The sequence below is a fragment of the Cetorhinus maximus genome, chromosome 11, assembly GCF_964194155.1.
Source record: "Cetorhinus maximus chromosome 11, sCetMax3.hap1.1, whole genome shotgun sequence".
In the NCBI taxonomy this organism is placed as follows: Eukaryota; Metazoa; Chordata; class Chondrichthyes; order Lamniformes; family Cetorhinidae; genus Cetorhinus; species Cetorhinus maximus.
Window position 1 is genome coordinate 104333822 of NC_135889.1, and position 27291 is coordinate 104361112.

A 27291-nucleotide genomic window follows, 5' to 3' on the forward strand; every position below is an offset into this window, starting at 1 on the left:
TCTGATGGGCAATTCCCTTGCTCCTTGGAACCATCTGCGAACGTCTCCGACTCTAACTTAGATTTGGAGATTTTGGATAGTTCCAATTTATTTACCTGGACAGTTACCCAGGAAATGTTAGACAGAAAATTCCCAGTCTAACTCCTGAGTGACTCCCCAATCACTCACATTGACCCCCGGACACCCCCTTGTTACCCCATCAACTACACCCCCTGACTACCCCAACCCAAGATGACTACCCCCTGACAACCAAATTATCCTCCCTGAGCCTCCGACTACCCCCCAACCCACCTGTCACCTCACCCACCTACCACCCTACCCAATTAACACCCTACCCACCTACCATCTCACCCACCTGCCACTCTACTGATTCACTCTTTCGCCCACTCACCCATTCACTAACATTCACCCGTTCACTAACATTCAGACTGGACATTTAAACTTATCTAATGGCAAGTAGTGCTGTAAAAAGGGGGCATGTCTTGTTTCCCCCCCCGCCTACTCTACTCCAATGTAATGGAGCTCCCTGAGAGATGCTACACTCCACATTTCTGGTAAAGTTGGGCTTGGAAGACCCAGCAAGAAATGCAGAGCAGTTTTGAGGTGTGGGAAAGTTCAAGTGGAATGGCAGTCAACAATGATTGCCATTCTGCATAAGATCCGGGCCAATATAAAGCTTTAAGGTGACTTTTGTTGAGCTGGTTTTAAATCCTGGCATTCTGTTAGCCATTTTTTGAGCATTAAAATTGAACTCTCTGCAATTACTTCCCTGTCAGATTTTAAGTCTGCATGATTCCTGCTTCAATTCCATTCATCCTACACTGACAACGCACATTCATTTAACATATACTGAACATTTAGTTTCCAATTTTTTACACATGCATTATAAATCTTTTGAAAAAAACATGAGCAGCATCGTCTGGTTTATAGCTGCTTTCCTGAGATGTCAGCAAATGTAGCAAACCTGACAGCCTTTGGCAATGGTCCCTGGTATCCGGGCTTAGTGGGGAGAGCCTGGTGATTGGGAGGGAGGGCGAGATCGGGGCCTCAGGATCTGGGATTGCTGAGAGTGGGCGGTGCCGGGGGGAGGGGGGTCAGCAGATTGTGGGGTCGGCAGGGAGGGGATGCCGCAAAAGGTCAAAAGGTTACTTGGGGGGCCAGGGCGGGAGAGTGCTCCTGCTCCTGACCTGCAAGCATTTCTGAAAAATGCCCTTAACCTTCTGCCGCTGGCTGCTCCAGTCCCCAGGTTACTGGCAGGATTCCCTGGGAAACCCAGCTGGCAACCATTAAATTTAAATCAAGTTCGCGACTCACTATGGGAGCCTGATCAAAACTTTATAATGAAGTTTCCCGTCTCTCCAAGATGGGAAATCTATACACCGCCTTGTCCATTACCAGAAAAATCATGGCAGGTGCATATGCTGCAATTTGGGAACATGTTAGGGGGGGGGATTTAAGATCGAGCCCATGAGTCCAAGCACTATCTTGAGCAGAATTCCATTCATTATTTCCTCCAAGATCCACATTTCTAGATCTCGCGAGCATCCTCCATTCCCTGTTTTTAACCAATTTCTTATATAATTCTGTGTTATGTTCTGGATTCTTGCGGCTTTTAGTTTGACTAGAAATCTTTAAAGCGGAAGTTGGTCAAAGCTTTTCTGATCATGGCACTTGAGTCACAGGCCAGAATTTAGTGCTAGCATTGGGGGTTCTTCCCCACTGGTTGGAGAACTAGTGGGAGCCCTGTCATTTCCATGGGGGAGGCCTTCAAGCGCTTAACTGGCCAGTGTCAGCAATCAAACCCCCAGTGGGGCAGAAATCCAGTTGGAGGCCAGCAGCTCCACATTGCCAGCAGTGCCACCCCATGTGGTGCCCGCAGCCAGTAATGCTCCAAGGTGCAGCCCGCTGCTAGATCCCTGCCCGCCCCCAATGCTGGGTCCCTCAATCAGGCGCTCTGTGCCTGTCAATGTGGGCCGCCCACCCATGAGGTTGCAAGCACCCGACAGGATTTACTGGGCGGCCTTCGGGAGACATGGGAGAGCTGTGCGAGTCCCATAAAATCCCTGAGCCACCTCTAAATTCTGGTGGACTCAGGGATAATATGCTCTCAAGTGGCTCCTTAATGAGCCAAATTGATATCCCACTGCCGGTGGGAGGGATTCCCATATCGGGTCCTTCTCGCCATTCTCACACCCCCCAACCTATTTGGGGATACCTTCCCCAAGGCCGGGAATTCGATCCAGGTACTCCCGCCCAATTCTCCCGGGCAGCAGGCTCCATTACATTTTACCCATAGGATCATTTGCGGCACAGAAGGAGGCCATTCGGCCGATTGAGTCCATCTCCACTCTGTGGAGAAACCCAATCAGCCCCATTCCCCTGATTTATCTCTGTAACCCTGCAAGTTTATTTTCCAAGAGTGCCCATCCAATCTCCGTTCACCGTCTCCATTTCCATCAACCTCACAGGCAGCGTGTTCCTGGTCGTCACCACTCGCTGTTTAAAAAAGCTCTTCCTCACATCCCGCCTGCATCTCTTGCCCAAAAACCTTAAATCTAGAAATGGCATCATTGGTCAAAATTAAGGAATTCGTCTGAATCTTCCTCGAGGAAATCAGATAGCCATTTGATACCAGAATTTTGATGATAGCATTGGTGCCTGTTGCTGGAAAATAATCTTTCAGAAATGAGATGGCAGAATATTTATCAACATGCAGAGATTTTTTTAAAAATCCTTACATTTATAGAACACCTTTCATGGCCTCAGGATGTCCCAAAACACTTCACAGCCAGTGAGGTACTTCCAAATTTAGTCACTGTTGTAATAGAGAGAGATACATGATGGCCAATTTGTGTACAGGAAGGAACTATAAATAGCAATGAGATGAATGATTCAATAATCTGTATTAGTGTGGGTTGAGGGAGAAATATTGGATAGGACACCTGGAGAAATACTTTGTTTTTCTTTGAATAGGGATGTGAGGTTTAAGGCCGGTGCCTTTGACAGTGCAACGCTTGTGCCAAGCAAGATTGTACACTCTGCTCGAGTCTCAGGAGCGAGGCTTCAACTCACAACATCCTCACTCAGATTTGACCAGCTGTACAGCACTGTAATAAACTCTAATAGCTGAATCACCACCACTGGGATTTTTATTCATATGGGCTGTAGCAATGACAGAGCTATTGTCTATTCCAATATTAAAAAGACTTGAGGACAATAAGATTGTTGTGGTTGGAACAATGTAAAGTTCTTCTCTTTGAAGCTGGAATACTGTATTTATTTCTTCATGTCTACAGCTGAATAATAGAAATGATCACATTCTTCAGTAAATGATAACAACACAAAGTTCAAATGATATATGCAAAGTAATAAACTTGGCACTGTGAAAGACAATGGTTTCTAGTACAAAAGAAAAATTATACACTTCAAAACTGAGAAATGAAACACTGCTGAGCACAGAAGCTGTTATTCTGCAAACACAGTAATTATGTGTCTGTATTAGTGTATATTTTACTCCATATTTAACAGCTTAAGCACAAATTGTGCTGATTTGATTTTTGATTCGGTTGGCGAGGGGTGGAAATTTCAATTTATTAGAAAGAGGATGTAGAATTAAATGGCATAATCTAAATAGAAATGTCCCGTTTACTGTCATAACCTTGACAAGATAATGATTTTGTGTGGGTTGATTGTTATTTATTGACAAATTTTCCATTATTAATACTCAACCACTTTAATGCAAATAGTTCATAATCTAAAATACTTTTACTTTTTTTCTTTACCCTCAACAGTTTGAACCAAAAGCTTGTGCTGGAGCAAGAGAAATTGAATTCCGATTTTGACAAGCTAAAAATGGAGGAGCATGAAAAAAGTGTCAAGCTCCAGAAACTTGTGTAAGCTTATTCTTAAAATGACCTCTCTTGATTCCATGAGAACTATGTTATTTAACGATCATTGCTTTGTAATAAAGCTGCAGATTTTGGAATCCAAAGGTACCTGGAGGCTGCTGTGGCAGCTCTGTTGGCATCCATGAATGATGCTCAATGTCAATATGCAATCAATATCCATGTTTTCTAATTCTTGGTGGGTGACTGGGTTGAATGGAATCACTTCTGTGGAAACAGGGAAGAAAGCAAGAGAGAGAGAGAAAGACGAAGGGTATTAGTTTGCCAAGTGAACAATCACCTCCTGCCTGTCTGACAGTGCCCAGGAATCTTCAATGTCTTTCTTGGGCTGTTATTGGTATTTTGGAAAAGAAAATTTTTGAAAAGGAACTCCTAATTTGGTCATCAATGTGGTGATGCACATTATTAATTTGGTCATTGCTACCAATAAACAGCATTTGTCCAGGCAAAACATCCTAGTTCTGGTCTTCTCGCTCCTTTTTCTGTTCTAGTGGTGGTATGTGAGTGTCTATACATTTTTTGCAATAAAAATTCTTGCATCTGTTGTCTATATTATGTATTGGAGTTCTTGTTTTACTCAGAGGTGCCATGTAGCTGACCGGTGACGCCCTCACCAGACTGCTTACTATAATAGCATGATGGTTAAATAACCTTATAATTATAACGTTCGGCTTGTTGTTACTTGAAGGCCATTCTCTTGTAAGATAATCTGTTTACCTCTAACTTGGTAAATTGTACGACACAGAGGCATGAAATTATTTTTTTAATACGCTGTCAATCTGAAATAAAATCTGACTCCAAATAACTTTTATGTCCTGCTTTTAGACTTCTTAATGACAAAAGAGAGCAAGCAAAACAGGACCTCAAGGGGCTGGAGGAGACAGTTGTAAGTTTCAATGTGAAACCTATTGGACTTTTAATGGACTCGCTTCAGAACAAACTAGTTCCTCCCCAATTATGTAACTTAACTAAACTCTAAGGTCACTTACCTGTAACGCCATGCCAGTGTAATGCCTGTAAATCTCTTTTTCACATACAACTTTCCCAGTATTGAATCCATAGTTCCCAACATATACCGTCATGAAATCATTGTTAGCATTTTTTAAAGAAGCTCTGCAGTCTAAATATATCTCCATGTAGACCATTAAACTACATTGCAATTTGTTTATAATTGGAAACCTTTGAGTGTAGTGACTGGAGAGTGGGTGCTTTGAGCAGGGATGTTTTCATTGGTCAATTATCTTTCCCAACAAAAATGGCAGACCCGCCGTCACCTTCTAAATTTTTCAGGGTAGCAGAAGTTGGGGGTGGGGTGCGGGGAAGAATACATTTTCCAGATAACAGACCAAGATCCTGTTCTGCTCCGCGAATGCTGTTTGCTCCGTTGTACATTATAATCAGCAACTTTTTTTTTCAAACAAATGGATGTTTTTCTTGGATATGACGGTATTAAACACTGTTTCGCCTCCTCCCTCCACCTCCCCCAAATCCTAAATCAAATGACATGACTTCCAATTGCTAAAAGTGTCTTTCGCTGATGGGTTTTGTGCTTATTAATTACCTGTTCCTATGTGGCTAAAATTAATGATTGGAAAGCCAAACAAGCTTATTTCAAATCTATATCCCTTGAACCTTCTAACATTGAGCACTTGTTCTTTCAAAAAGGCAAAAGAACTTCAAACTCTCCACAACCTCCGAAAACTTTTCGTTCAGGATCTCACTACCAGAGTCAAGAAAGTAAGTTGATTGATCTAAGGCTCCATTGTGGGCACATTTTTGGAGATGACTTGTAATAACCATGTTTTCCTCCATAATTTTAAACCTAAACAGTTGAGCTAATTGTACTCATTCTGTTCTAGGCGTGATGTGAGTTATGAGAAGATGAAATTATCTAAAGAAACAGATATCAGTAATTAATGTTTTAAAGTCACTGTCAGTCTCCTAAACCAGCACATTGACATTGACATTGACACTGCACATTTCCTGGCTGGCAGTGGCCCTTCTATGTTTCACCATAGATGTTGGAGCACAATGTAGGAAGGAAGGCAGGCTTGATGGTGATCAGATTTCTCTGGAGTTGGATGATCAATACTGCTCCTTCTGGCTCCATTGGAAGGTGACTTATAAAAAAACAATCTTTATAAAGCCTACCTTTTGTTGGTAGCTGCTGTAGAATCCTGAACATGGCAGGGCTGACATCTTACATGCTCATTGGTCACTAATTTCTGAAAGCGGTCTTTTAACCTAGAAGTCAGGGTTTCCTTGCATGCTGTGGAGTTTGACCATCACTGATGGGCTCTCTGCCCCAGAAGTCAGCTGAATTGACAGGCTTGGCTTCCAGTTGGGTGGGCAGCATTGGAAAAGAGGCTGCAGGACCAGGTACATCTGAGCCCTTACCGGGAGAAGGGGTCTAATCTTGGGTGTGGTCCAATTCCAGTTGATCGGATTCTGTAGGATCAGATACCAGTTTAGGAGGAGCTCAAAGGCTTCAGTGAGGAGGTCAGAGGCCTTGGGGGAGGTCAGTGGCCTTGAGGTAGGGAGTAAGATTGGAGGCTTCATTGGAAAGGTTGTGCAGGAGATAGGAAGGATTGGGGTGGTGTGTGATTGCGGTGGGTTAGTGGGGCAGATATGCTGTATCCAGCAGTTAAGTGGAAAGCAGTTAGCTCCTCAATCCAACCGTTCTTGCCTTCTTTTAGCTGCAGCGTTTCCCAACTTTTAGGAAACCAGGCAGGCAAGAGTTAAATTTGAACTGGTGAATAAATATGAGGCATGCAGCCTCACTATAATATTTAAATTGCTAACCCACATTCTGGGAGCAGGTTGGCTGCTTGACCCTATCCCATCTCCATTTAAAACAAGAAGTGGTTGGGTTGGAGGCTGGTTAACCTTTAACCTGCCAACTGACACAAATCCGCCTAATTCCCATACTTTCCCTTTGACTATAATTAAGGTGAATTCTTGAAGGAAATAAACTTTCAGGGACACAGGAATCGAATGGTGAAACTCTTTCGAGTTATCAACAGTCACAGATTGCAACTCTTTCGAGTACAATCACAGTTCTTGGTTTCCGGGAGTGGGACACGAACCCACAACCCTCTGATTCAAAGGCGAGGGTGCTATGAACTGAGCCACAATTAAGGTGAATTCTGGAGTACACTAGACGTGTATTTACGTAGAGCTGAATTAGATTTATACGTTTAGGTTTATACGTTTCAGCCAACGGAGTGAACCCACTAGGACTGATGTCCTTAATGCCGTCTGTTTCATTCCAAGGTTCTGTATTGCAAAGTACACACTGGTGGAAGCAGGCTGGGATTAACCAATAGCGACCCTAGAAAGTTGCTTGATTATTTTTTGTGATTGACAAATATTAGTGCAGAGCTCAAAATTATGAGGGGTTTAATGGAATAAATATGGGAAAAACTGTTTCCATTAGTCAGTGACTAGAGGGGATAGTTTTTAGATAAGGGGCAAAAAAACCCAGTGGGGGAGATGAGTTTTTTTTTTCACTCAGCGAGTCGTTATGACTTTGAATGCATTGATCAAAAGAGTGGTGGAAGCAGATTCAATAGTAACTTTCAAAAGGGGATTGGATATACACTTAAAAAGGGAAAATAAAGAGCTGGCACAGGCTTGATGGGTTAAATCCCCTGCCACCTTCTGTACTTTTGATTCTATGGACAAAATTTAATAAGGGTGGCGGGGACCCTGATGTCCACCACCAAATCAGGCCACACTCCTGCCGACCTGATTCGGGAGCCCCCAGGGGAATTAAGTTCCTAATTGGGAACTCTGCCGCCGGGGCTCCTGACTCCACGAGGGACATTTTAATTGCTGCACTGCCCCCAGTCGGGAGGAAATGCTGCCTTTGAGAGCTGCCGGCCAATCAGAGGTAGGTAGCTCTCCATTATTGGCACCACCACCGGGAGTGATGGCTGCTGCCGGTAATACACTTGGATGTTCACCAGGGATCCCTGGAGAAAGGTAAGTGAGGGTGGGATGGGGGTCAGTGGAGGAGGGGGTCACCAATGAACAGGGGAGATAGGGTTCGAAGGAAAGGGCATGTGGGTGACTCTCAGTGACCCCCCCTCTAAATTTCCCTTTAGTTAAATGAGTGAAGTAAACTCTTAGGTGGATGGTCTGTAGATGGGCCAGATAATATCTTATCTTAAACCCATGTATTCAAAGGTATCGTTTGACCTCCTCAACAAAAATATTGAGTTTTGAGTTCCTGTATCTCACTTGGTATCCCCATACCTCTCTCAACTCCCAAACAATGGGAGTTTTACTTTGACATTTGGTTGCAGTAGATTCCTCATTACACCGAACTACCTCAAACACGCAGCAAAAGTATAAATGGATACATCTCACTCAAAGGAAGAATGCTGATCTTATTCCTAAACACAGATGGTGCCTTCATTTGTTTCTGAATGAACACCACTGGTAAATCTCTGTCAGAAAGATGGAACCATCGTTTTGATTGATTCCTTCCAGTCACAAGCTTTGAGACTGCTCACGAATTGATAATTTTGCTTTGCCTATCCTCAGAGCAGTGAACTGGACTCCGATGATGGAGGGGGGAGTGCTGCACAGAAACAGAAAATATCCTTTCTTGAGAACAACCTGGAGCAGCTTACAAAAGTTCACAAGCAGGTATGAAGATGACTTGTGCCAAAATTCAGTTCAAGTTGGAAAATAGTTTGTTATTTCAACATTCAACACCCTCACGATTTTCAAACCTTTCAAATATCTAACTCCCATTTTGATAGAGAAGGCTCTATCTTTTGTCTGTACTGTCATTTCCTTCCGATAGGCAAGGCTCTCAGGCATCAAATTACTGTGATAGATGTTGTTTCAAGTGAGTTAAAATGTTGACCTCAATCCTGCTACAACTGCTTCTTAACAACTTCCCTGATAACTTCCAAAACTGATATTTCCGTTTTATGTAGCCAAGGACTTACAAAGTCTGCATTGAAATTTCATCACAGTTGTTCACTTTTATTGAACTTGGATCTTTCTGACCTCCCTTTTCCTACTTACTTATTTCTCACTGATTTTGTCTGTTCAAACATATCAACCAATCTTCTTCACTGTCAGATTCCTCCCCATAAAGCAGCCATATTGACAATTCCAGTCAGACACCTGCCTTCTTGAAGTGAGTCTTTAGCTCAAAGCCATTTTTTAGTTTTAACTCTGTCCTCTTGTAGATTACTTGTTTAGTGCCTTCTGAATTTGTTCACTGTGATGTGGAGTAAAATATGTCTATTGTTTAGTCAGCTGATTTCTAACTTGAGGGTATGACCCCTATTAGTAAAATTCGCATCTCTGCTCCCCTGTTTAATGTGTCCCCAGTACATGCTTTTCCTGTTATAACTGTGCCCTTGTTTGTTGGCAAGCCACCATTCCAAGATCCTGAAAATGTTGGCATGAAATAAAATGCAGCATTCTGCCCCATCCCACTGAGCTGACCTACAAAACTTTGTCCTGTTCAGTTGATGACAAGGGTGACCTCGAGGATGGTGTCATTTATGAACTGTTTTTTATATGGATTGTGATAATAGAGTTTGTATATTGAATTAGGTCACAGAACAGCCCTGAACTCATTGAATAGCGGCGGAACAGGCTTGAGGAGTCAACTGGCCTGCTCCTGTTTCTATGTTCCTATCCTTGGACTCCATTTTATCTACTAATAGAACCTGTAAAGTGAACCTTTTGAAACTTTGGATTCTCTATATTGCTATCTACTAAATGTTAGTGTTGACACCAAAGTGCTAATGGCATTTTGTGTGTTAAAAGAGCAATGCATAATTCCCTGAACAATGTTGGCATCAGTTTGGGAGCTCTGTATTGTCCAGGTAGCAGAGCATCCATTAATCCTACAAGAACTGGTGCCTGAACCTTACCTTTGGTATTTGTGTCACTGGCGATGCTAACTGAGAAAAGCTAAGTTTAACGTCATGACAGAAAAATCATCAAATCATTCTTGTTTTCGCTGAAAGTAAAGACAAGGAATAAATAGATTGTGGTCTTTGTGAGAATTGAGTAGTTTATTTGTATCTTTTATTGACTCTGGGAATGGGTGCATGTGCCGTGCTTTTTAAGTGACATTCACCCTTGGTGCATCTGATAACCTTTACACCCAAACTGACTGGAAGTGTATTGAAAGAATTTGCAAACAATTCTTGTTGTTTTCCACAATCAAATAATACAGTATTAGACTGCAATTCTCATGGATTCTGCAGTGTTGTCATCATTTCTGGGAGTGTCTGACCAGTTTTGTAAGGAGTGGGTGGGTATGGGAGAGATGGATTGAATACAGTGCAATGCAAATGTAGCGCAGGATTTATAAGAAATATGGTTGTGAAGTGTAATTACTTTCTTATTGCCTTTTGTCTTTCTGCATTTTTTGTTACCTAAACTATATATATCCTCTAAGGTGCAGGCGGATTATGCCATTAATGCATTTCTTGTACTGCTAAATGTTTGCCAAAAATTTCCACTTGTGTCAGTGAGAGTTCATGAAAAAACTTAAAATGGAAGTGGGGGCATACAAATTCTGCAGAGCATTGACCATTATTTTGTCTGCTTAGATCCTGCCAAATAAAATTTTGGATCAATATTCCCAACTCCATTAACATCTACTGGTTTATTGTGCATTATCCTATTCCAGTATTTCTGTTCTTTATGTTGTTGGGGGTAAGAGTCCAATGTTGGGTTAGCTGCCAGATAAACATCCCTCCTGGTTTTTATTGACCGGAAATGAAAGTCAGGAGAGATATGTTATGGGAGGTTGATGTAATATTGCCTATTTGACACCATTAGCCAAAGTCAAGCATTCCCCCCAGTTGTCCTGTGGTGCATTGTCGCTCACTTAGTTCTTTTTTTCTTCCAGCTGGTTCGTGACAATGCAGATCTTCGTTGTGAGCTTCCTAAGCTGGAAAAACGACTTCGGGCTACAGCTGAGAGAGTTAAAGCACTGGAGAGTGCACTGAAGGAAGCCAAGGAGAGTGCCATGAGGGACCGCAAACGTTACCATCAGGAGGTTGATCGAATCAAGGAAGCAGTACGAGCCAAAAACATGGCCAAGCGGGCACATTCAGCTCAGATTGGTGAGGGTCGTTGCTGCTTTCAGTCACCTGTGTTACGCATGTGGGCTCTGCAAGTTTGCCTAAAGAGAGCTTATTAAAGCTAAGGGTGCCAGTAAAGCAAAGCTGCTCCCCAGGTTTGTGAACAAAAACTCATTGTTCCTGACTGTGCAGTATGAGTACGATAGTAACAACTTAGATTTAAATAGTGCGCCTCTCATAAAAGCTTTACAAAGTAGGGAGGTGGATATTGGGCAGGAGAGAGGAGAAAGTTGGTAGTGGAGAAGACTGAGCATGCAGTTAGAGTGATGAGTTTTTAGGAGATTTTTTTTTTAAGTGGTGTTGGATTGAACAAGGTGAAGTGGTTTGGTGAGACTATTACAGACAATGTGTGGATAATGATGAAAAGAGTGAGTCTGAATGTGGAACGGAGGAAAGATGCAGACTGGGACTTGTGGAAAAGTTTGTTTGATTAATTTGGAATGAGACCATGGAGAGAGTTGAAGCTGAGGAGTTTGAAATTGATCCTCTCGGACACAGATGGAACCTTGCAAGTATGGGAGTGATGTTTGTATACAAACCACTTGAGAAATGTGGTTGTGGCCCCATTCACAAATCAAGATGCTGAAATTATATTTATATAGGAATGTAAGATTCATCATTGTGGACCTTGATTAGAAGTTAAGTTGATCCAAAGGCAGGTATGCCATAAAGGCATGGACTTGAGTTCTCTTGTAAATGGGAAGCAATGCAATTGCCCTTTGGTTCCTTGTGAACTTGCAGCAAAGGAGAATTTTCAATCTTTTAATGATGACATGAGCTGTAGTTCAACTACAATACCAACTTCAATCATCCTGGTTTCATTTGAGTTGGGTAGAATGATAGAACTGATTCCCTTAGGGATGATTCCCGCAGAAAGTACAGGAAATTATGGGTCTGAAGTTCCTTTCATTTAAATTGCTGGAAGGAATATCAGGCAGCACACGTACACAATTCTCTAATGAACGCTCCTTGCAAGTGCCACTCCCTATCCAGTGGCACCCAGCTAGAGAATCGGATCTAACAATTGTTCAGAGAGGTAATCCTGGCTCTCTTTCTGCTGACATCCAAGACTGTGGTCAGTATTTTTATTTGAGAAGCTAAGGGCTAAAATTTAGGTTTAGAGAAAATGTCCCCCTCACTATATTTTCCAGGCAACTAGGCCTGGGTAAAAAGTGTGGCCTTGCCAACGTCACCCACATCCTGAGACCAAATTTGGAAAAAAAAAGGTCATAGGTAGAAAGCTCTAGAGTTTTGATATTGTGACAAAGAGTGAGTTGGAGTTGAAATGCACTGAGCCTTGAATATAAAAGAGTGGGGGTTTAGGGAGGAGGAACTGCATGTAGGATGGTGTATTTGGAACTTAATGAGCAAAAAACAGCACTGACTATGGACTGTGAAGTAGATTGGCTAGCAGGTTTTTCTTGTAAACTCCACAAGAAAGAAGTGTTGAAAAAGCATCCAAGAATTCATCAAGTTTTGGACAGACGTGGGTTTTGAAGAGGTGAGAGTTGTTCAAAATATTGAAAGCAGGAATTATTTTCAACACAGCTCCATCCAGTTACATTTTCATCCTCTGAGTCAAGGAAAAGTGAGGGTAATATTAATGCAGAATGGGCGGTGAAGGAAACGTTAAAATTTTTTTAAAAAAGGCAAACCCAGTTCCAACATGCTCACTTCCAGTTTTAACCAAGTTCTGTTGGGATGCATGTAACTAATCTGCTCCCCAGAGATGGATCTGTCCTTGACATAATTTAACGAGGTTATATACCTCAAATTTAACCTTTTCCCAATTTAAATTTTGGAGGCCAGGTTCTCTGAGCTTTGTGAAACCTGACAGCTGAAAGGAGCTGAGAACGGCTGAATGGAACACCTAAGTGCCTTTCTAGCCCAGCCTGTGGGCCGGGAGGAGCAGGAATGCCCCCCCACCCTGAGCTACCAAGATACCCTGAAAACCTTCCCCTCGATCGGCCAAACCACCTTCCCACGTAATTGGATACCCAGGCCTGGATTTTGCAGTCGCAAAACGGGATCAAACAGAGGCCAAAAGAGGCTGCCAAGTGGCATGAGTGGAAATCCGACGTCTGTTTCCACTGTTGGCCATTTGGTGGGGCCTGGTAAAGGACATGGGCCAAGACGCCCGCCTGGTCCTATCGAAAGGCTCAAGATCAGACCTTGCGGGACTTTCACCAGAGTGGCAGGCTTCAGAAGCCCCCTGGGTATCTGGAGAAATATAGTGCAGAATTTAATAGGTGGCGGCGTTTCCTGGCCGACCACCTGTACAGTCAACGGGGAACACATCCCTGCCGATGTTGGCTGCTCCACAGCCATTTAACGGCTGGAGGTGGGACTTCCACCCCTCACTTGGGAGGAAGTGCCACCTCAGACAGCTGCCGGCCAATCTGATTGGTCAGCAGCTCTATAACTCCAACAGCACCACCAGGAACGGTGGCCACTACTGGAACTCCAAGAAGTCTCACCTGTCAGTACCCAAGCCAGGATGGAGGTAAGTAAAGGGGGCATCATGGTGGTGATGGGAGAGATGGCCATGGGCAGGGGAGAGTGGGGTTAGGTCCTTGATGGAGAGGCCTGGGGCTGAGAAAGCACTGGGATGGTGGGGCGAGGAGGGGGAGGCAGGGGGTGGTGGGGTGTTATGCAGGGGGTGGGGGCAAGAGACCTTGGGTGGGGGTTGGCAGGGTCACCGATCGGTAAAGGGGATCAGTGATGGAGGGGCCCCCTCCTTCCAGCTTAAGGCCTGAGCAGGGTTAGCTGACGGACTTCTCCCAGTCCCTAACCTCCTCCTGCCTGCTTCAGAATTGAGACTGGGCAGGAAGCGGCCCTTAATTGGCCACTTAAGGGCCTCAATTGAGGCGAGGACAGGTTGGTCACCCTAGGCCTCTCCCGTCCCTTCCACCATCCATCCCCCACCCCCCGTAAAATTGCAGCCGGATTGAGGCGGGTGGGAGAGCATTGGGAAGCCCACCCAGAGAATTTATGGCCCCACCAACTGCAGGCCCACTGGCGGTGGCCCATAAAATTCTGTCCGTGACATTTCCGATCAGGTGCACACATTTGGATAGAAGTTAATCTAATTGAATCTTCTTCTTTCATTTTAGCCAAACCTATTCGTCCTGGTCATTATCCTGCATCCTCTCCAACAGTCTTTCATGCTATTCGTGGCAGCGGAGTACCTGTGACCTCAAACTCCAGTTACTATCAGAACAAGGACAAGTAGTAAGTAGAACAAAGCCTAATCAAAATAATAAATCTGTGGGCAGTTGAACTGGAATAAATTCTTGATCAGGTGTTCTCATTATGAATTTATTGCTTCTAAAAAGATATCTGATGTCATGAAGCTTCAATTATTGGGCCATTTGCATGGAGTTGAAAGATTAAATTCTTCATTTGCATTAGTTAGGTTTAGAAATTACCTTTGGTGATATTAGCAGAAGATGCTTAATAAATTTGCATGTCCTTTCTTTGTCTGCGATTCTAGCAGAACTATCAGCCTATTCATAACACCCGCATTAAGAGTGTGAATAAGAGGTGTTTTATCAACATGTTTCAAGTTTTTACTAAGATTTACTGCTTTAAAATAAGCCAAACGTCAGTGTTTTCTACCCATTCCCCCTCTCTACCATTTAATAACAAAAAATGTTTCTTGCGTTGCTGCCCATTCAGATTTTAGTGTAAACTTCTCCATTACCTGAGTCAAGTGGCTCCACTTTCAGCACTGCTGAGAGGCTTGCTTTGAGCTTGCCTTGGTTGGAAGAACATGCCCAGTGCTGAAGGAGTGAAAAAATATATTGTGTGGGGGCAGGGGCGGAGGGAAAGAGAAAAGAAAAAGAACAGAAATATGACATTTGGTTTGCCCATGAGAGTTATCGGTTGACTGCTGAAAGACCAGTTGAAGAAGAGTATATTGGTGCATTGGGGAGATGCTGCTTTTATATGTGACCAGGTCTATATCTTACCGTAGATGTCGGCATATAGGTCCACATTCGAAGCTTGGAAAATTCTACCAAAAACGGGTTGATTTATACCGCAAGTCTAAAATGTGTCAAGCTAGGCAGCAATAAGGAATATAAATACTTGAACTTGTCTCCATTGGGAGACACCTGAAAATCTGTACACTTGCGTAATATTACGTGAGAAGGTGGCAAGGCTGAATGTTGTATTTTTATATCTTGGAGCTATACAGAGATGGCACACCTATGTGCCTATGTTTCTGTGTATGTAACAGGTTTTATTCACAGTGCTTTAAAATCCTGTTTCATGTTTATAACTTGATATTCCAGCAACTTGTACAGTTAGTTTACTTTACTCTGAGTCCACAGCCAGGCGCAACTAATCAAGCACAGTGACCATCAATAGTAAACTGACTCACATAGTCAAACACATAACAATTAAATATTACGTTTTCCCTGCGTAAAACTAAACACTATATTTTAAATTAAACCACCCTGAACAACAAACATATCTACATTGAGTCATTTCCTAGAGTTCAGCTTGTCATAGTCTCATAGTCTTTGAGATATAAAGGTCTTTGATAATCTATGAATTTGAGGTTGTGATTCTGCATGACCAACTTGGGTTGTGCAAACCTGCAAGATACTCAACCTCAAAGTTGTACTGAGGAAGCCAACCTGACCATCTGTAGATGCGTAGGGGTCAATGACCAGATCCTGACATGGCTAACAATGTAGGCAGCACTTGGTGATTGGTATAGAGTGAGTTTTGTACCATAGAGATACATGTGCCAATATTCACAAGAATTAGGCTAGTGCTTCCCGCTCTCCAGTAGACTATTTGTGTTCAGTTTCCAACAATGGGCGTGGCGCATAAGTGATTGGGTGGTCGCTTCCTTCATTGCACTTTGGGAATACAGCTTCAATTATATTTCCTGACTCATCTGTTCTGACATACGTTTCCATACGTGGGTTGAAATGTACTAGGACTGGCGAAAATGCATTTTCACCATAATGTATCAAACGCTGTTTGCTGTGCGATTGTCCAATCCCATTGTGCATCTTTGCACAGTAGCTTCTAAAGAGGCTCTGCAATTTCTGCACACTTAGGACCAAATTTGTGATAAAAGTTGATAGTGCCAAGGAATGATGCCAACTCTTTCAAATTAAACGGGGTCAGAGGCACATGAATGGCTTTGATATTGTCATTTGTAGGCTTTACTCCAGCTGCTGTCACTCTGTACCCTAGAAAGAGAATCTCAGATGCCGTGAATGTGCATGTGTCCTTGATGAGCATCAGCTTGTGTTGTGCGAGTCGAGTTCTGCTTTTTCTCTTCCTCGGTCCACAACGTCATCAGGTAGGTTGAGCATTTTCTCAACATCTGACAAGACTGAAGAAACAATCTTCTGGAATGTGTGAGATCCACAGGGCATTCTGTGGCACTTAAAATCAGCTTCATGAGTAACAAAAGCTGCAAGATATTGGCTTTGCTGTGCTAGTGGTATCTGAAGATAGCTCTATTGCATATCAAGCTTTGTGAAGACAGTGGAGTTATGAAATGATGCCAATAGTTCTTGGATAGCTTTGTTGATTGTCTTAAGGGCGACACATAGACCGGTATTTTCCAGCCCCATTTGCATTGGGCATCATGGCGGACTGCGGGGGTGAGGAGGGAAACAATACGGCGAGAAAGCCAAAGATTGGTCTGCTCCATTGGTCAATGGCAGGCCACATTTCCCACCACCGCACGTCGGGAATGTCATTTTAATACATTTGCATCTAATTATACGTCCTGCTCACTGGAATCATCCTCCCACACTGGAACATCAGGGCACATGCCAAAGTGTTTCCCAACTGTAAATAAGCAACATGCGCCTGGGGAGCTGCACTTCGCTTGGGACTTTGAGGTTTGTTTGCCTACTTTGCTTCGGGCTGCGCTCACGGTCATCAGTGCCAGGCTTCGCAGGCAGCACCACATCATTTTTAGGGAGGCTCACGGGCAGGTCTCTACCTACCAGGCCAGCCGTAGGTTGGGTGTGGCTTTTCAACGGCTGCAGGGCTAGGGCTGTACTGAGGAAGGAAGGTATCCCAGGGTGTGTGTGTAGGGGCATGTGCTGATCTGTGCGAGTGGCCTCAAGATGGTGAGGGCTGAGGAGGCAGACTCCAGAGGAGATGAGGCCAGATGAAGATTTGAGGGTGTATGTGAGAGAGCGAGTGGTGATGCCAGTGAATGTGTGATGAGCTTGCGAGTGTGTGAGTTTAGAGTGATAAGATGGTTACCTTACCCTGGCTGCACTGGATAGCTGACCTCTAGTGTGCAGCATTGGCACTGACCACCTCCGCCACCACCTCCCAAACCTGGAGTGGTGAGGCTGATGGGCTTCCTGCAACCAAAGTAGAGGTGAAGCACATTGCAATGGGCCTCCACAGCATCCAGAAAGCATCCCAGGGATACGTCACTGAATTGGGGGTCTGCACTCTTCTTGGCTTTTGGGTCCATGTCTTCACCGGAGTAGTCTTGGGCTGCAGGTATTGAGAACTGTGCGAGTGGCTGCAGTTTAAATATGGCGCCCTGCGTCAGGAAGCAGCGAGGTAACGGGGTGACTGGCAAATTGGAGACCACCCGCCAATGATACAGCGTGTTTCCTGTGGCTGCATAATTAATGAGGCGGGAATGGGATGATATGGCACATAAACTCACCATCGCAGCCAGCGGATAACACAACTTTTTCCCTGCCCGTTACCACACTTTGTGCAAATCTGGGGGGTTTCCACCCGTAGTCTAAATTTGTCATTTTTATAATCTGCAGTGACTAGGTTTGATATCCCCAACGATGAGCTGATTTGCTCAATGATGCTGTCTGCTTCTAGTCATTTAAGCTCCTATGATACTTTGACCCAGATTGAAAATGGCAGCTGTTTCAAATTTTGGGAACTGGTGCAAAGTTGCTGCAGGAGTTCGTCAGGGTAATGTCCTAGTCCCGATCATCTTCAACTGCTTCATCAATGACCTTCCTTCCATCATAAGGTCAGAAGTGGGGATGTTCGCAGATGATTGCACAATGTCCAGAACCACTTGCGACTCCTCTGATACTGAAGCAGTCTTTGCCCATATGCAGGACACCATTGAAGCTTGGGCTGATAAGTGGAAAGTAAGAGTTGTGACACACAAGTGCCAGGCAATGACCATCTCCAACGAGGGGGAATCTAACCATCTCCCCTTGACATTCAATGGCATTACCATCGCTGAATCCCTCACTATCAACATCCTGTGGGGGGGGTTACCATTGACCAGAAACTGAACTGGGCCAGCCATATAAATACTGTGACTACAAGAGCAGGTTAAAGGCTGGGAATTCTGCAATGAGTAACTCACCACCTGACTCCCCAAAGCCTGTCCACCATCTACAAGACACAAGTTAGAAATATGATGCAATACTCTCCACATGCCTGGATAAGTGCAGCTCCATTAACACTCAACTCGACACCATCCAGGACAATGCAGCCCGCTTGATTGGCACCCCATCTACCACAATATACATTCACTCCCTCCACCACCGATGAACAGTGGCAGCTTTGTGTACCATCTAGAAGATGCACTGCCGCAACTTACCAAAGCTTCTTTGACAGCACCTTCCAAACCTGCGACCTCTACCGCCTAGAAGGACAAGGAAAATGGATGCATGGGAACACTATCACCTGCAATTTCACCTCCAAGTCACTCACCATCCTGACTTGGAGCTTTATTGCTGTTCCTTCACTCTCGCTGGGTCAAAATCCTGGAACTCCCTTCCTAACAGCACTGTGGGTGTTCCTACACCACATGGACTACAGTGGTTCAAGAAGGCAGCTCACCATCACCTTCTCAAGGACAATTAGGGATGAGCAATAAATGCTGGCCTAGCCAGTGGTGCCCACATCCCGTGAACGAATTTTAAAAAAAAATTGATGTGTCGATGCAAGACACATGACAATATCCCTTAATCTCCCCAAATTTGGTAAATAAGGAAGGAGATCAGTTTGCGTCATCAATCGTGTTAATGTGTGCTAAAAACAAAAAACTGCGGATGCTGGAAATCCAAATCAAAAACAGAATTACTTGGAAAAACTCAGCAGGTCTGGCAGCATCGGCGGAGAAGAAAAGAGTTGACGTTTCGAGTCCTTATGACCTTTCAACAGAACTGAGTAATATTAGGAGAGGGGTGAAATATAAACTGGTTTAAGTTGGGTGGGGGTGGGTGGTTGTAGGGACAAGCAAGCAGTGATAGGAGCAGATCTGCTCCTATCACTGCTTGCTTGTCCCTACAACCAACCACCCCCCCCCAACTTCTCTCCCCCCACCTTAAACCAGCTTATATTTCACCCCTCTCCTAATATTACTCAGTTCTGTTGAAGGGTCATGAGGACTCGAAACGTCAACTCTTTTCTTCTCCGCCGATGCTGCCAGACCTGCTGAGTTTTTCCAGGTAATTCTGTTTTTGATGTTAATGTGTGCTCTGATGGAGTCTTCATGTTTGAATCAAAGCTATCGAAAAGGTTTACCCCCATAAGACTTCTGCCTTTGGCTACGTAGAACATGAACCTGTCTAGGGTGATGTTTTTGCAGACTACTGGAACTGTGATCATTCCCAAAACTTAAATAATTGAGTCAACATAAGCTTGAAGAGTTTTAGTTGCAGGTGTGAGAGAATGTTGTGAAAAATAGCAATGGTAGAATTTGTCACTCAAAACAGATGCTTTTGTGCCAACATCAATGAGAAGCGACAATTAAATTTGCTCCATCTCGACTCAGCAATCGATAAAATGACCCGGTGCTTTACTGTTTGTGATGAAATATAGATGCTGTGCCTCATTCTCAGGAACAGACTCCTGCACTTGCCAAACCAATGATGTTGTCTTCTTTGCCCTGTGCACCTTTGAGAAGTGGTTCCATTTTAAGCATGAGTTGCATTTTTTTCCTTGAGCTGGACATACCGCGTGAATTGATGAGCACCTCCACAATTTAAACATGGTTTTGAAGGTATATGAACATGATAAGGCGCATGTTGATAAGACTGTTGAGGTTTCTTTGTAACCATTGCACTTTAGCTGCTTGGATAAGCTGTGTCTGTTATCCTGAGTCTAAGGGTGCATTTCTGTGTAACTTGTTTGAATCAAACATGGCACATTTGATTTGGACTGCCAAGGTCGTGGCTTTTTCCAAGGTTAAATCATCATCCCCCATGAGGTGAAATTCGTGGAATTGATGTCTTTTCAATTAATTAGTCACAAATTAGTTCACTGGTTAGTGTGCCAAATTTATATGTAGAAGCCAGTTGCCACAATGCTGCTACATAATTGTTTAATGGGCCCACCATTTCCCTGGCATCTCTGGTGAAATATGTATAGTTCGATCATGATACTCTTCTTTGGCCTAAAGTATTTTCTAAAAGCATTTACTGCCGTATTAAGTTTCTTCTGTGAGCTGGATTTCTGCTTCAAGACAATATATGACTATCGCCTTCTTGCGAATTGCTGTTACATCTGCACTGTCCATCCCTTGAGCGAGCAAATAGGTCATGAACCCCAAAATCCATCTATCTTATGGCATGCGTGGATCTCCCGGCAAAGAAAGAAATAGTGCAAGAGCGAGTAAATTTAAAATTTCCTCCACCATTCTTGTCACCATTTTATTGTACATTTTATACCTTGGAGCTATACCGAGATGAGACACCAGTTTCTATGTGTGTAACAGGTTTTATTCACACTGCTTTAAAATGTCTGCTCTCTCATGCATTCAGCAGCTTTCAGCAGCTAGCTTTCTGCATTGTTTACTTTTCTCTGAGTCCACACCCAAGCTTAGCTAATCGTAACAGTGAGCATCTCACATAATCAAACACAGAACAATTGCCCAATGCGCCAATCTCTACTCTTTTTGGGGACGTAGAATAACTTCAACATTTTATTTGATAAATGCAGTTTGTTATGGTGCCTTGCGATAGATAGATTTAAGAGACAGTGAGTCGGAGTCCCGGGATGGAATGAGAGGCTGCCTCACACCCCCAACACCTTGGACGGGTGGACCTGCCTGGTGAGGCCAGCTCCTTGGCTTCGGTCAGTGGCCAGTAGGACGGAGCATCCACGGCCAAGTTGCCCTTGCTGGAAAACCGGCTTTAGTTTAACAACCCACTGGCCTTTTCTGATTTCAACTAGGAGTTAGTTGACAGCAACCAGGAGGAATTCTTAAAACATAAGAACTAGGAGCAGGAGTAGGCAATTCAGCCCCTCGAGCCTGCCCCGCCATTCAATACAATCATGGCTGATCTCATTTCGGCCTCAACTCCAATTTCCCGCCTTCTCCCCATAACCTTTCAACCCGTTACTAATTAAAAATCTGTCTATCCCCCCCCCTTAAATGTATTCAGCGTTCCAGCATCCACTGCACTCTGAGGTTGTGAATTCCACAGAATCACGACCCTTTGAGAAAAGTAATTCAAAAGGAATAGGGGAGCTCTGATCTGAAAACGATTACCGGTATCTGAAGGGAGACAAGGCTACTTTAATTTGTTGTTAAAATTATTTTGAGGTTGTGGAAAGGCAGCTTTCTTTCTATCGTTTTCATCTAGATTTTGTGGATTTGCCTCAGTTGGGTGGGAATTGGGAAATGATGTTTTCGAAACGTTAGATAATCCAGGCAGACTGAGGAAATTTATTACCAAAAAAGGGCGAAGGTGGGTGGGGGTTTTTGACTTATGTGTCAAGTATTGGCAAAAACATGATTTTTGGGGTTGTCTTATATGATGGGTCTACTTATATGCTGTGATTTACAATATTCATAATTACATTGTTTTTGGTACACATTTCCTGTTTGGCAAAGAGAATATTTTGTAAATGTCCGAGCATCGCTTCAACTGTCAGTTTGAAATAATATAGCATTAACTAGTTAGTTTTTAATTACCTATTATTGCCAGTAATTTGTGTATTTTTAAAAAGTTCACATCTTCATTAGAGTGAAGGGGAAGTAACATTGCTGCTACCCCATGATGTATTGTTCCTCATAGTGTTAATGAGAATCCAAATATCTCATTATGAAATGTATTGTGGTCTCCAAAATCATCACTCCAAACAGATGGTTGGTTGGCATCCTTCCATCTGCAAGGAACGATGGAAATGCGACCTCAGAATTTTGGTGAGGTCAGATGAGATCATCTGCTGCACTTTGTTTGATGGCTAAACAGGCCGATTCTGAAAAGGCAAAGTCTGGCACTAGTGCCACTCATGAATTTGTCCCATGCTGGTGGTGCAGGGTGATCTTTGCAGGCTCTGGTGCCTGCTCTGGATCTCCTGAGGTCATATGTTATCATGGTGGCCAATTGCTTGATTAGCACTAACATGCTTGGCACGTCTGCCCTAGAAAGGACTGCTTCGTTGTTGACTTTATCTTTTGACGTAAGACAGACAGTGGTATCAAATACATAATGAAACTCTCGGCTGTTCTTGAAGTGCATTCTGAGGACAAAGTGTACTCATGCAAATTGTGCAGGCTGTAGATTTATTCAATCGCTGATGTCTGGCCATGATGGAACACGTCAAGAGTTTTTTGTTTTGTTGTTCATTTGGCAGCAGTTATTGTCTGTCTGACAAGCTGCTTAATACAGGAAGCAATGATGCTGACTCAATCAGCCAGATGAAGACTGCTATCTTTGTCCATTTGACTCTCGATGTTCTTTGGAAGAGTTACAAAATCAAATTCCAGTAATTTATCTCTTAACCATGAAATTGCTGCCCTCGTAGAATCCTGTTGCTTTTGATAGAAGACCCATAGGATGATTTGATTTGATTGAAGGCTATTGCGCATGATGGTGTGATATTTTTCACTGTTGTAAAAACTGGCCTTTTTCCATTGGCTGACTTATTACATTTTTAACATTGTAGCAGTCCTAAAGTCAAAATATGATCTCACAAAGATGATGTTCCTTTACAACAATATTAATAATAAATGGGCTGAGTTTCTGAAATAAGATCTGTTATGCCAGTAAAGATCTTTCAAGGTAAATAGGGAAAACTAAAATGAAAAATAGAAATGCTGGTAATACACACCAGGCCGACAGCATCTAAAAAGAGCAAAAACACGTTGACGCATCAAACTGTTCTGATGAATTGTGTGTCTTAACCCAAAATATTGACCTGGATTTTCTCTTTTTAGATATCTTACCTATTACAGTCAGCCTTGGCTCTTGCTTGAGTCAGAAGGTCATAGGCCTCAAGCCCCACTCCAGAGACTTGAGCACATACCCCAGGCTAGCTTTTCAATGCGGTATTGGGGCAGGGCTGCAATGTTGGAGGTGCTGTCTTTTGGAAGAGATGTTAAACCTTGCACCTGACCGCTCTCCAAGGTGGATGTAAATGATCCCATGGAGATTTCAAAGTGTCTTGATCAACATTTATCCCTCAATAAATGACACCAAAAATAGTTTGTAAAATAACTGCTCCAAAAACTGAAATTATGGGCAGAATTTCGCCCCTGGTGGGCAGGCGAGCCCCACCCCACCCACTTGGCGGCAGGTGGACAGCCGACCCCCGCCACCGAAACGGGGCCCGCCGCCATTTTGAGTGGGCGGGTCAATTAAGGCCCACCCAGCGGCCTTCCCGACAGGAAGCGTTACGCGCTTGCTGTGCGGGGCCGGGAGGCGGGGGGGGGATGGGGAGGGAATCCTCAGCTGTCAAAGTGCGCGAAAGTGTGCACTGCTTCCTGAGACTAAGTGCTGTCTCAGGGAGATTAGTGACAGTGCACAAAAGTTAAAAAATAGAAAAATAAAAATATTATTAACTTGTCCCCCTCATGTGACAATGTCACACGAGATGGGACATGTCAATAAAAACAACATAAACTATATTACACTTTTTAAAAACAGACATGAAACCTCATCCTGCCAGTGGTTGAGGTTTTATGCTTTATCAGGAGCCCGCTGGGGCTCCTGGCCTGCCCGCCAGCCTTAAGGTTGGACGGGCAGGTCTTTAACTATCTTAATGAGCCTGTCAATGGCCTTAATTGGCCATTGACAGGTCGGCGGGGGGACAGCTGATTTCGCTGTCCGCCCGTCTTCCTAAAAATTTAAAGGGACCGGGATGACTTCAGGGATTCCTCCCGACGTCATCCCGCATCATTTTCCCGTCGGCGAGTGGGCACCGCCCCCAAATCGCCGACGGGAAAATTCTAGCCTATTACTTTTGAAATTAATACTAAAATACTTTTTCTTTACCTGATATTAATGACCTTAAGTTCTCACTCTTTTTAGCACCTTGGTTAATTATAATTTCAATTTCACTTCATTGCCTAGATGGAGATGCATTTTGGGTAACATTGCTCGTTCATTAAAAAATTACATATAAACGAATGATAACAATTAAAGAAAATTACCCTATCACAGAGAACTAACATTAATTCAAATTTAAATTAAAAACTATTCCAATATATTAAAATAATCAGTGAGTCCCACGATGAGTTCATATCCTCATCCATGCATCAAATTCCTGTTATAGGGAAGGGCGCAAATGAGTTCAGGAACCAATTTGTCCTGCATCTGAGGGATTGTAGCCTTTTCCCTGAACACAACCAACAGTAATACTGAAGCAAGGGGTGAGTCTCATTGTTCATGACACTCTTTACTTTCGTCAATGTTCATCAAGAGCAGATTTTGTCAAGAAAAATCTGCTCATTAAATACCTTTCTTGCCTGGTTCAGTAATCTCTGTACCCTTAAAGAGCCTGCTTTCCAAGGACAACAAAACCAAGTGAGACATCCAAAAAGGATATCACTCTCAATAGAGCTGCTGAGAAGAGTTTCATGGTTGTAGGATCTACTTGAAAGGGTATTAATTTTCTGAGGTAGTATAATCCTGTATGTCCCATGGTCACCACATCTGTGCACTGTTCCCTCCAATTCAGCTTATCATGTACTTTGACAACTAGACACTTGTTGTTAGTAACCATTTTAATGTCCACATCATGAATCTTCACAGAAACAATATCATTAACTGGCTTTTTCCTAAACTCTGTAACTAATTCTTTTGTCTTGTTTTCATTCAGCTTAAGAGAATTTTTAGTAACTTCTCCAACAGGTTCCTATAGTACACTCTATTTCTAGTGTGCAATTTGTGTCTTCTACAGTGAAGACAGACACAAATATTTATTCATTGTCTCTGCCATTTCCGCATTCCTTGTGACAATGTCTTCTGTCTCTGCCTCTAAGGGATCAAAGTTTATTTTAGCTACTCTCCTTTTTATATATTTATAAGAGCTCTTATAATCGATTTTTATACTTATATTTATTTTTATATTCCTGGCGAATTTATCCACACATTTTAATTTTTTTACTTTGTTAATATTTTGGTGGCGTTTTGCTTGTTTCTAAAACATTCCCAATCCTCAGACTTACCACCATCCTTTACCACATTATAAGGCTCTTCTTTTGATCTAATACTGTCCTAACTTCCTTAGTGAGTCACGGATGAGTTTTTGCTTTTCAATGGAATGTATTTTTGTTGAATATTTTGAATTGTTTCTTCAAATGTTTCCCACTTTATTTATTGCCGTACCTTTTAATCTAGTTACCTAATCAGCCTTAGCCTGCTTTCCCCTCATACCTATGTAATTGGCTTTGTTTAAGTTTAAAATTCTTGACTGTGGCTGGAGTATATCACTTTCAAATTTAATATGGAATTCAGTTGTATTATGATTCCTTTTCCCATCAGATCTTTTGCTATGAGATTATTAATTAACCCTGCCTCATTGCAAATACTAGATCTAAAATAGCATTTTTATGTCTGTGGACATAGGATAATGTGATGGAGGAAAGAAGCTTGGGAGTGTTAGAGAATAGGGATGCATGGTTGAGGTCACTGGTATCACTCATGAATAATCTGTTGCGTAGAACTGGGGCAGAACGGGGCTCTCAATGTTGTAGCTTCTCTTCCCTTCCTGTTCCTATATTTCCCGATGGATTTCCTTACCCGTCCCTTCATTGAACTGTTCAGCTTTTTGCCTTATGATGCCCAGATTGTGCAACATGCAACATTTTAACACAAATCTTGATAGCGACTCAACTGAGTACTAGAGGGCTCCTTCAGAGTGGTCTAGGCAGTGGACCTGTTCCTTGAGGTTGATTATGATGTGCTCTTAATCTTCCTTGTGGAGCAGGGCTCTCATTTTAGATCTGCTGTTCCGTTGTGCATGGGTTCTTGACCAGACTCATGAGCCATGTCATGAGGGTGTAAATTTTGTGGCCCATTTACTTCCATGGTTGTTGAAATACAGCTGGCACAGAGGACTAACATAGAATGACAAATTGTGACTGCTGTCAGGATGCTGGGCATTGGCCTGCATAATGTGTTGCCTGTGGTTGCACACCAGCTGCACATTGAAGGAGTGAAGTCCCTTATGGTTCATGAAAATGGCTGAGTTCTCATGAGGCACATGTAAGGTAATGTGTATGCAGTCAGTGGCACCCTGCACCATTGATCTGCAATCTGTGCAAAACTTTGTGCTGGCTCTGTTTGCCTATCTCAAGGGGAAATGAGGTGAAAGTGTTTCTCTTTGTAGAGTGGCAGTGTCCTCCCTTACACAGCAATGCATTGCAAACTGAGGGATGTTGCTTATATCTCTAGCAGCAGCCTGAAAGGAGCCAAATACATAAAAATTAAGAGCTACCATCATCTTGACAGTCACAAGCAATGCTGCCTTTGCCCTGCTTTGAGGCTGCAGTTGTGGCTGCAACAATTGGTGGATTTCACTCAATCTATTTTGTGAAGCTAAGACATCTCATGCATTGGTCTTCATTGAAAATTGAAGTCGGAGAATTACTCGCTGAAGACCCTCAGCAGATATGGTCTCCTACTCAGTGCCCATATCCCCTCTTCCACCTCCCTCTTTGAGCAGCCTGTCCTGCTCTTCATGCCTCTCTTCACTCTCCCAGTAATGTTTAATCCCTAGAAGAAGTTCCAACAGACCATTCGTGTTTGGAAGCAGTCTCTTTGAGCACAAGATTTTAAACAATAGTGCCTCATTCTGTGCTGTAACAATTCTGTGATTCTGTACAAAAAAACACACTTCAAGATTGCCAGACCATTTCCTGTCGGGTATTCGAACTTTAGACAAGCATAGGAAAGCTCCAAAAACACACAGAATTACAGCAGAAGCCAGGAGATGTAATCCAGCAATTTAACTGTAAGTATTTCAAGATTTCTTTATAAAGTGCTTGTGAGACGATTCCATTCTGTTTGATGTTATGATCAGCTATGTGAAGTTAAGACAAG

General features: G+C 43.1%; 1 protein-coding gene across 1 annotated transcript in view; it reads left to right on the top strand.

Moving 5' to 3' along the window:
- The window catches only part of kif5c (kinesin family member 5C), a 192549-nt gene that overhangs the window by 148515 nt on the left and 16743 nt on the right, over window positions 1-27291 (top strand). Inside the window, exons 20-25 of the mRNA XM_078552528.1 lie at window positions 3792-3893; window positions 4731-4791; window positions 5571-5642; window positions 8454-8558; window positions 10798-11014; window positions 14146-14263. Coding sequence (XP_078408654.1) covers window positions 3792-3893; window positions 4731-4791; window positions 5571-5642; window positions 8454-8558; window positions 10798-11014; window positions 14146-14263 — 675 coding nt within the window. The remainder of the gene's footprint in view (window positions 1-3791; window positions 3894-4730; window positions 4792-5570; window positions 5643-8453; window positions 8559-10797; window positions 11015-14145; window positions 14264-27291) is intronic.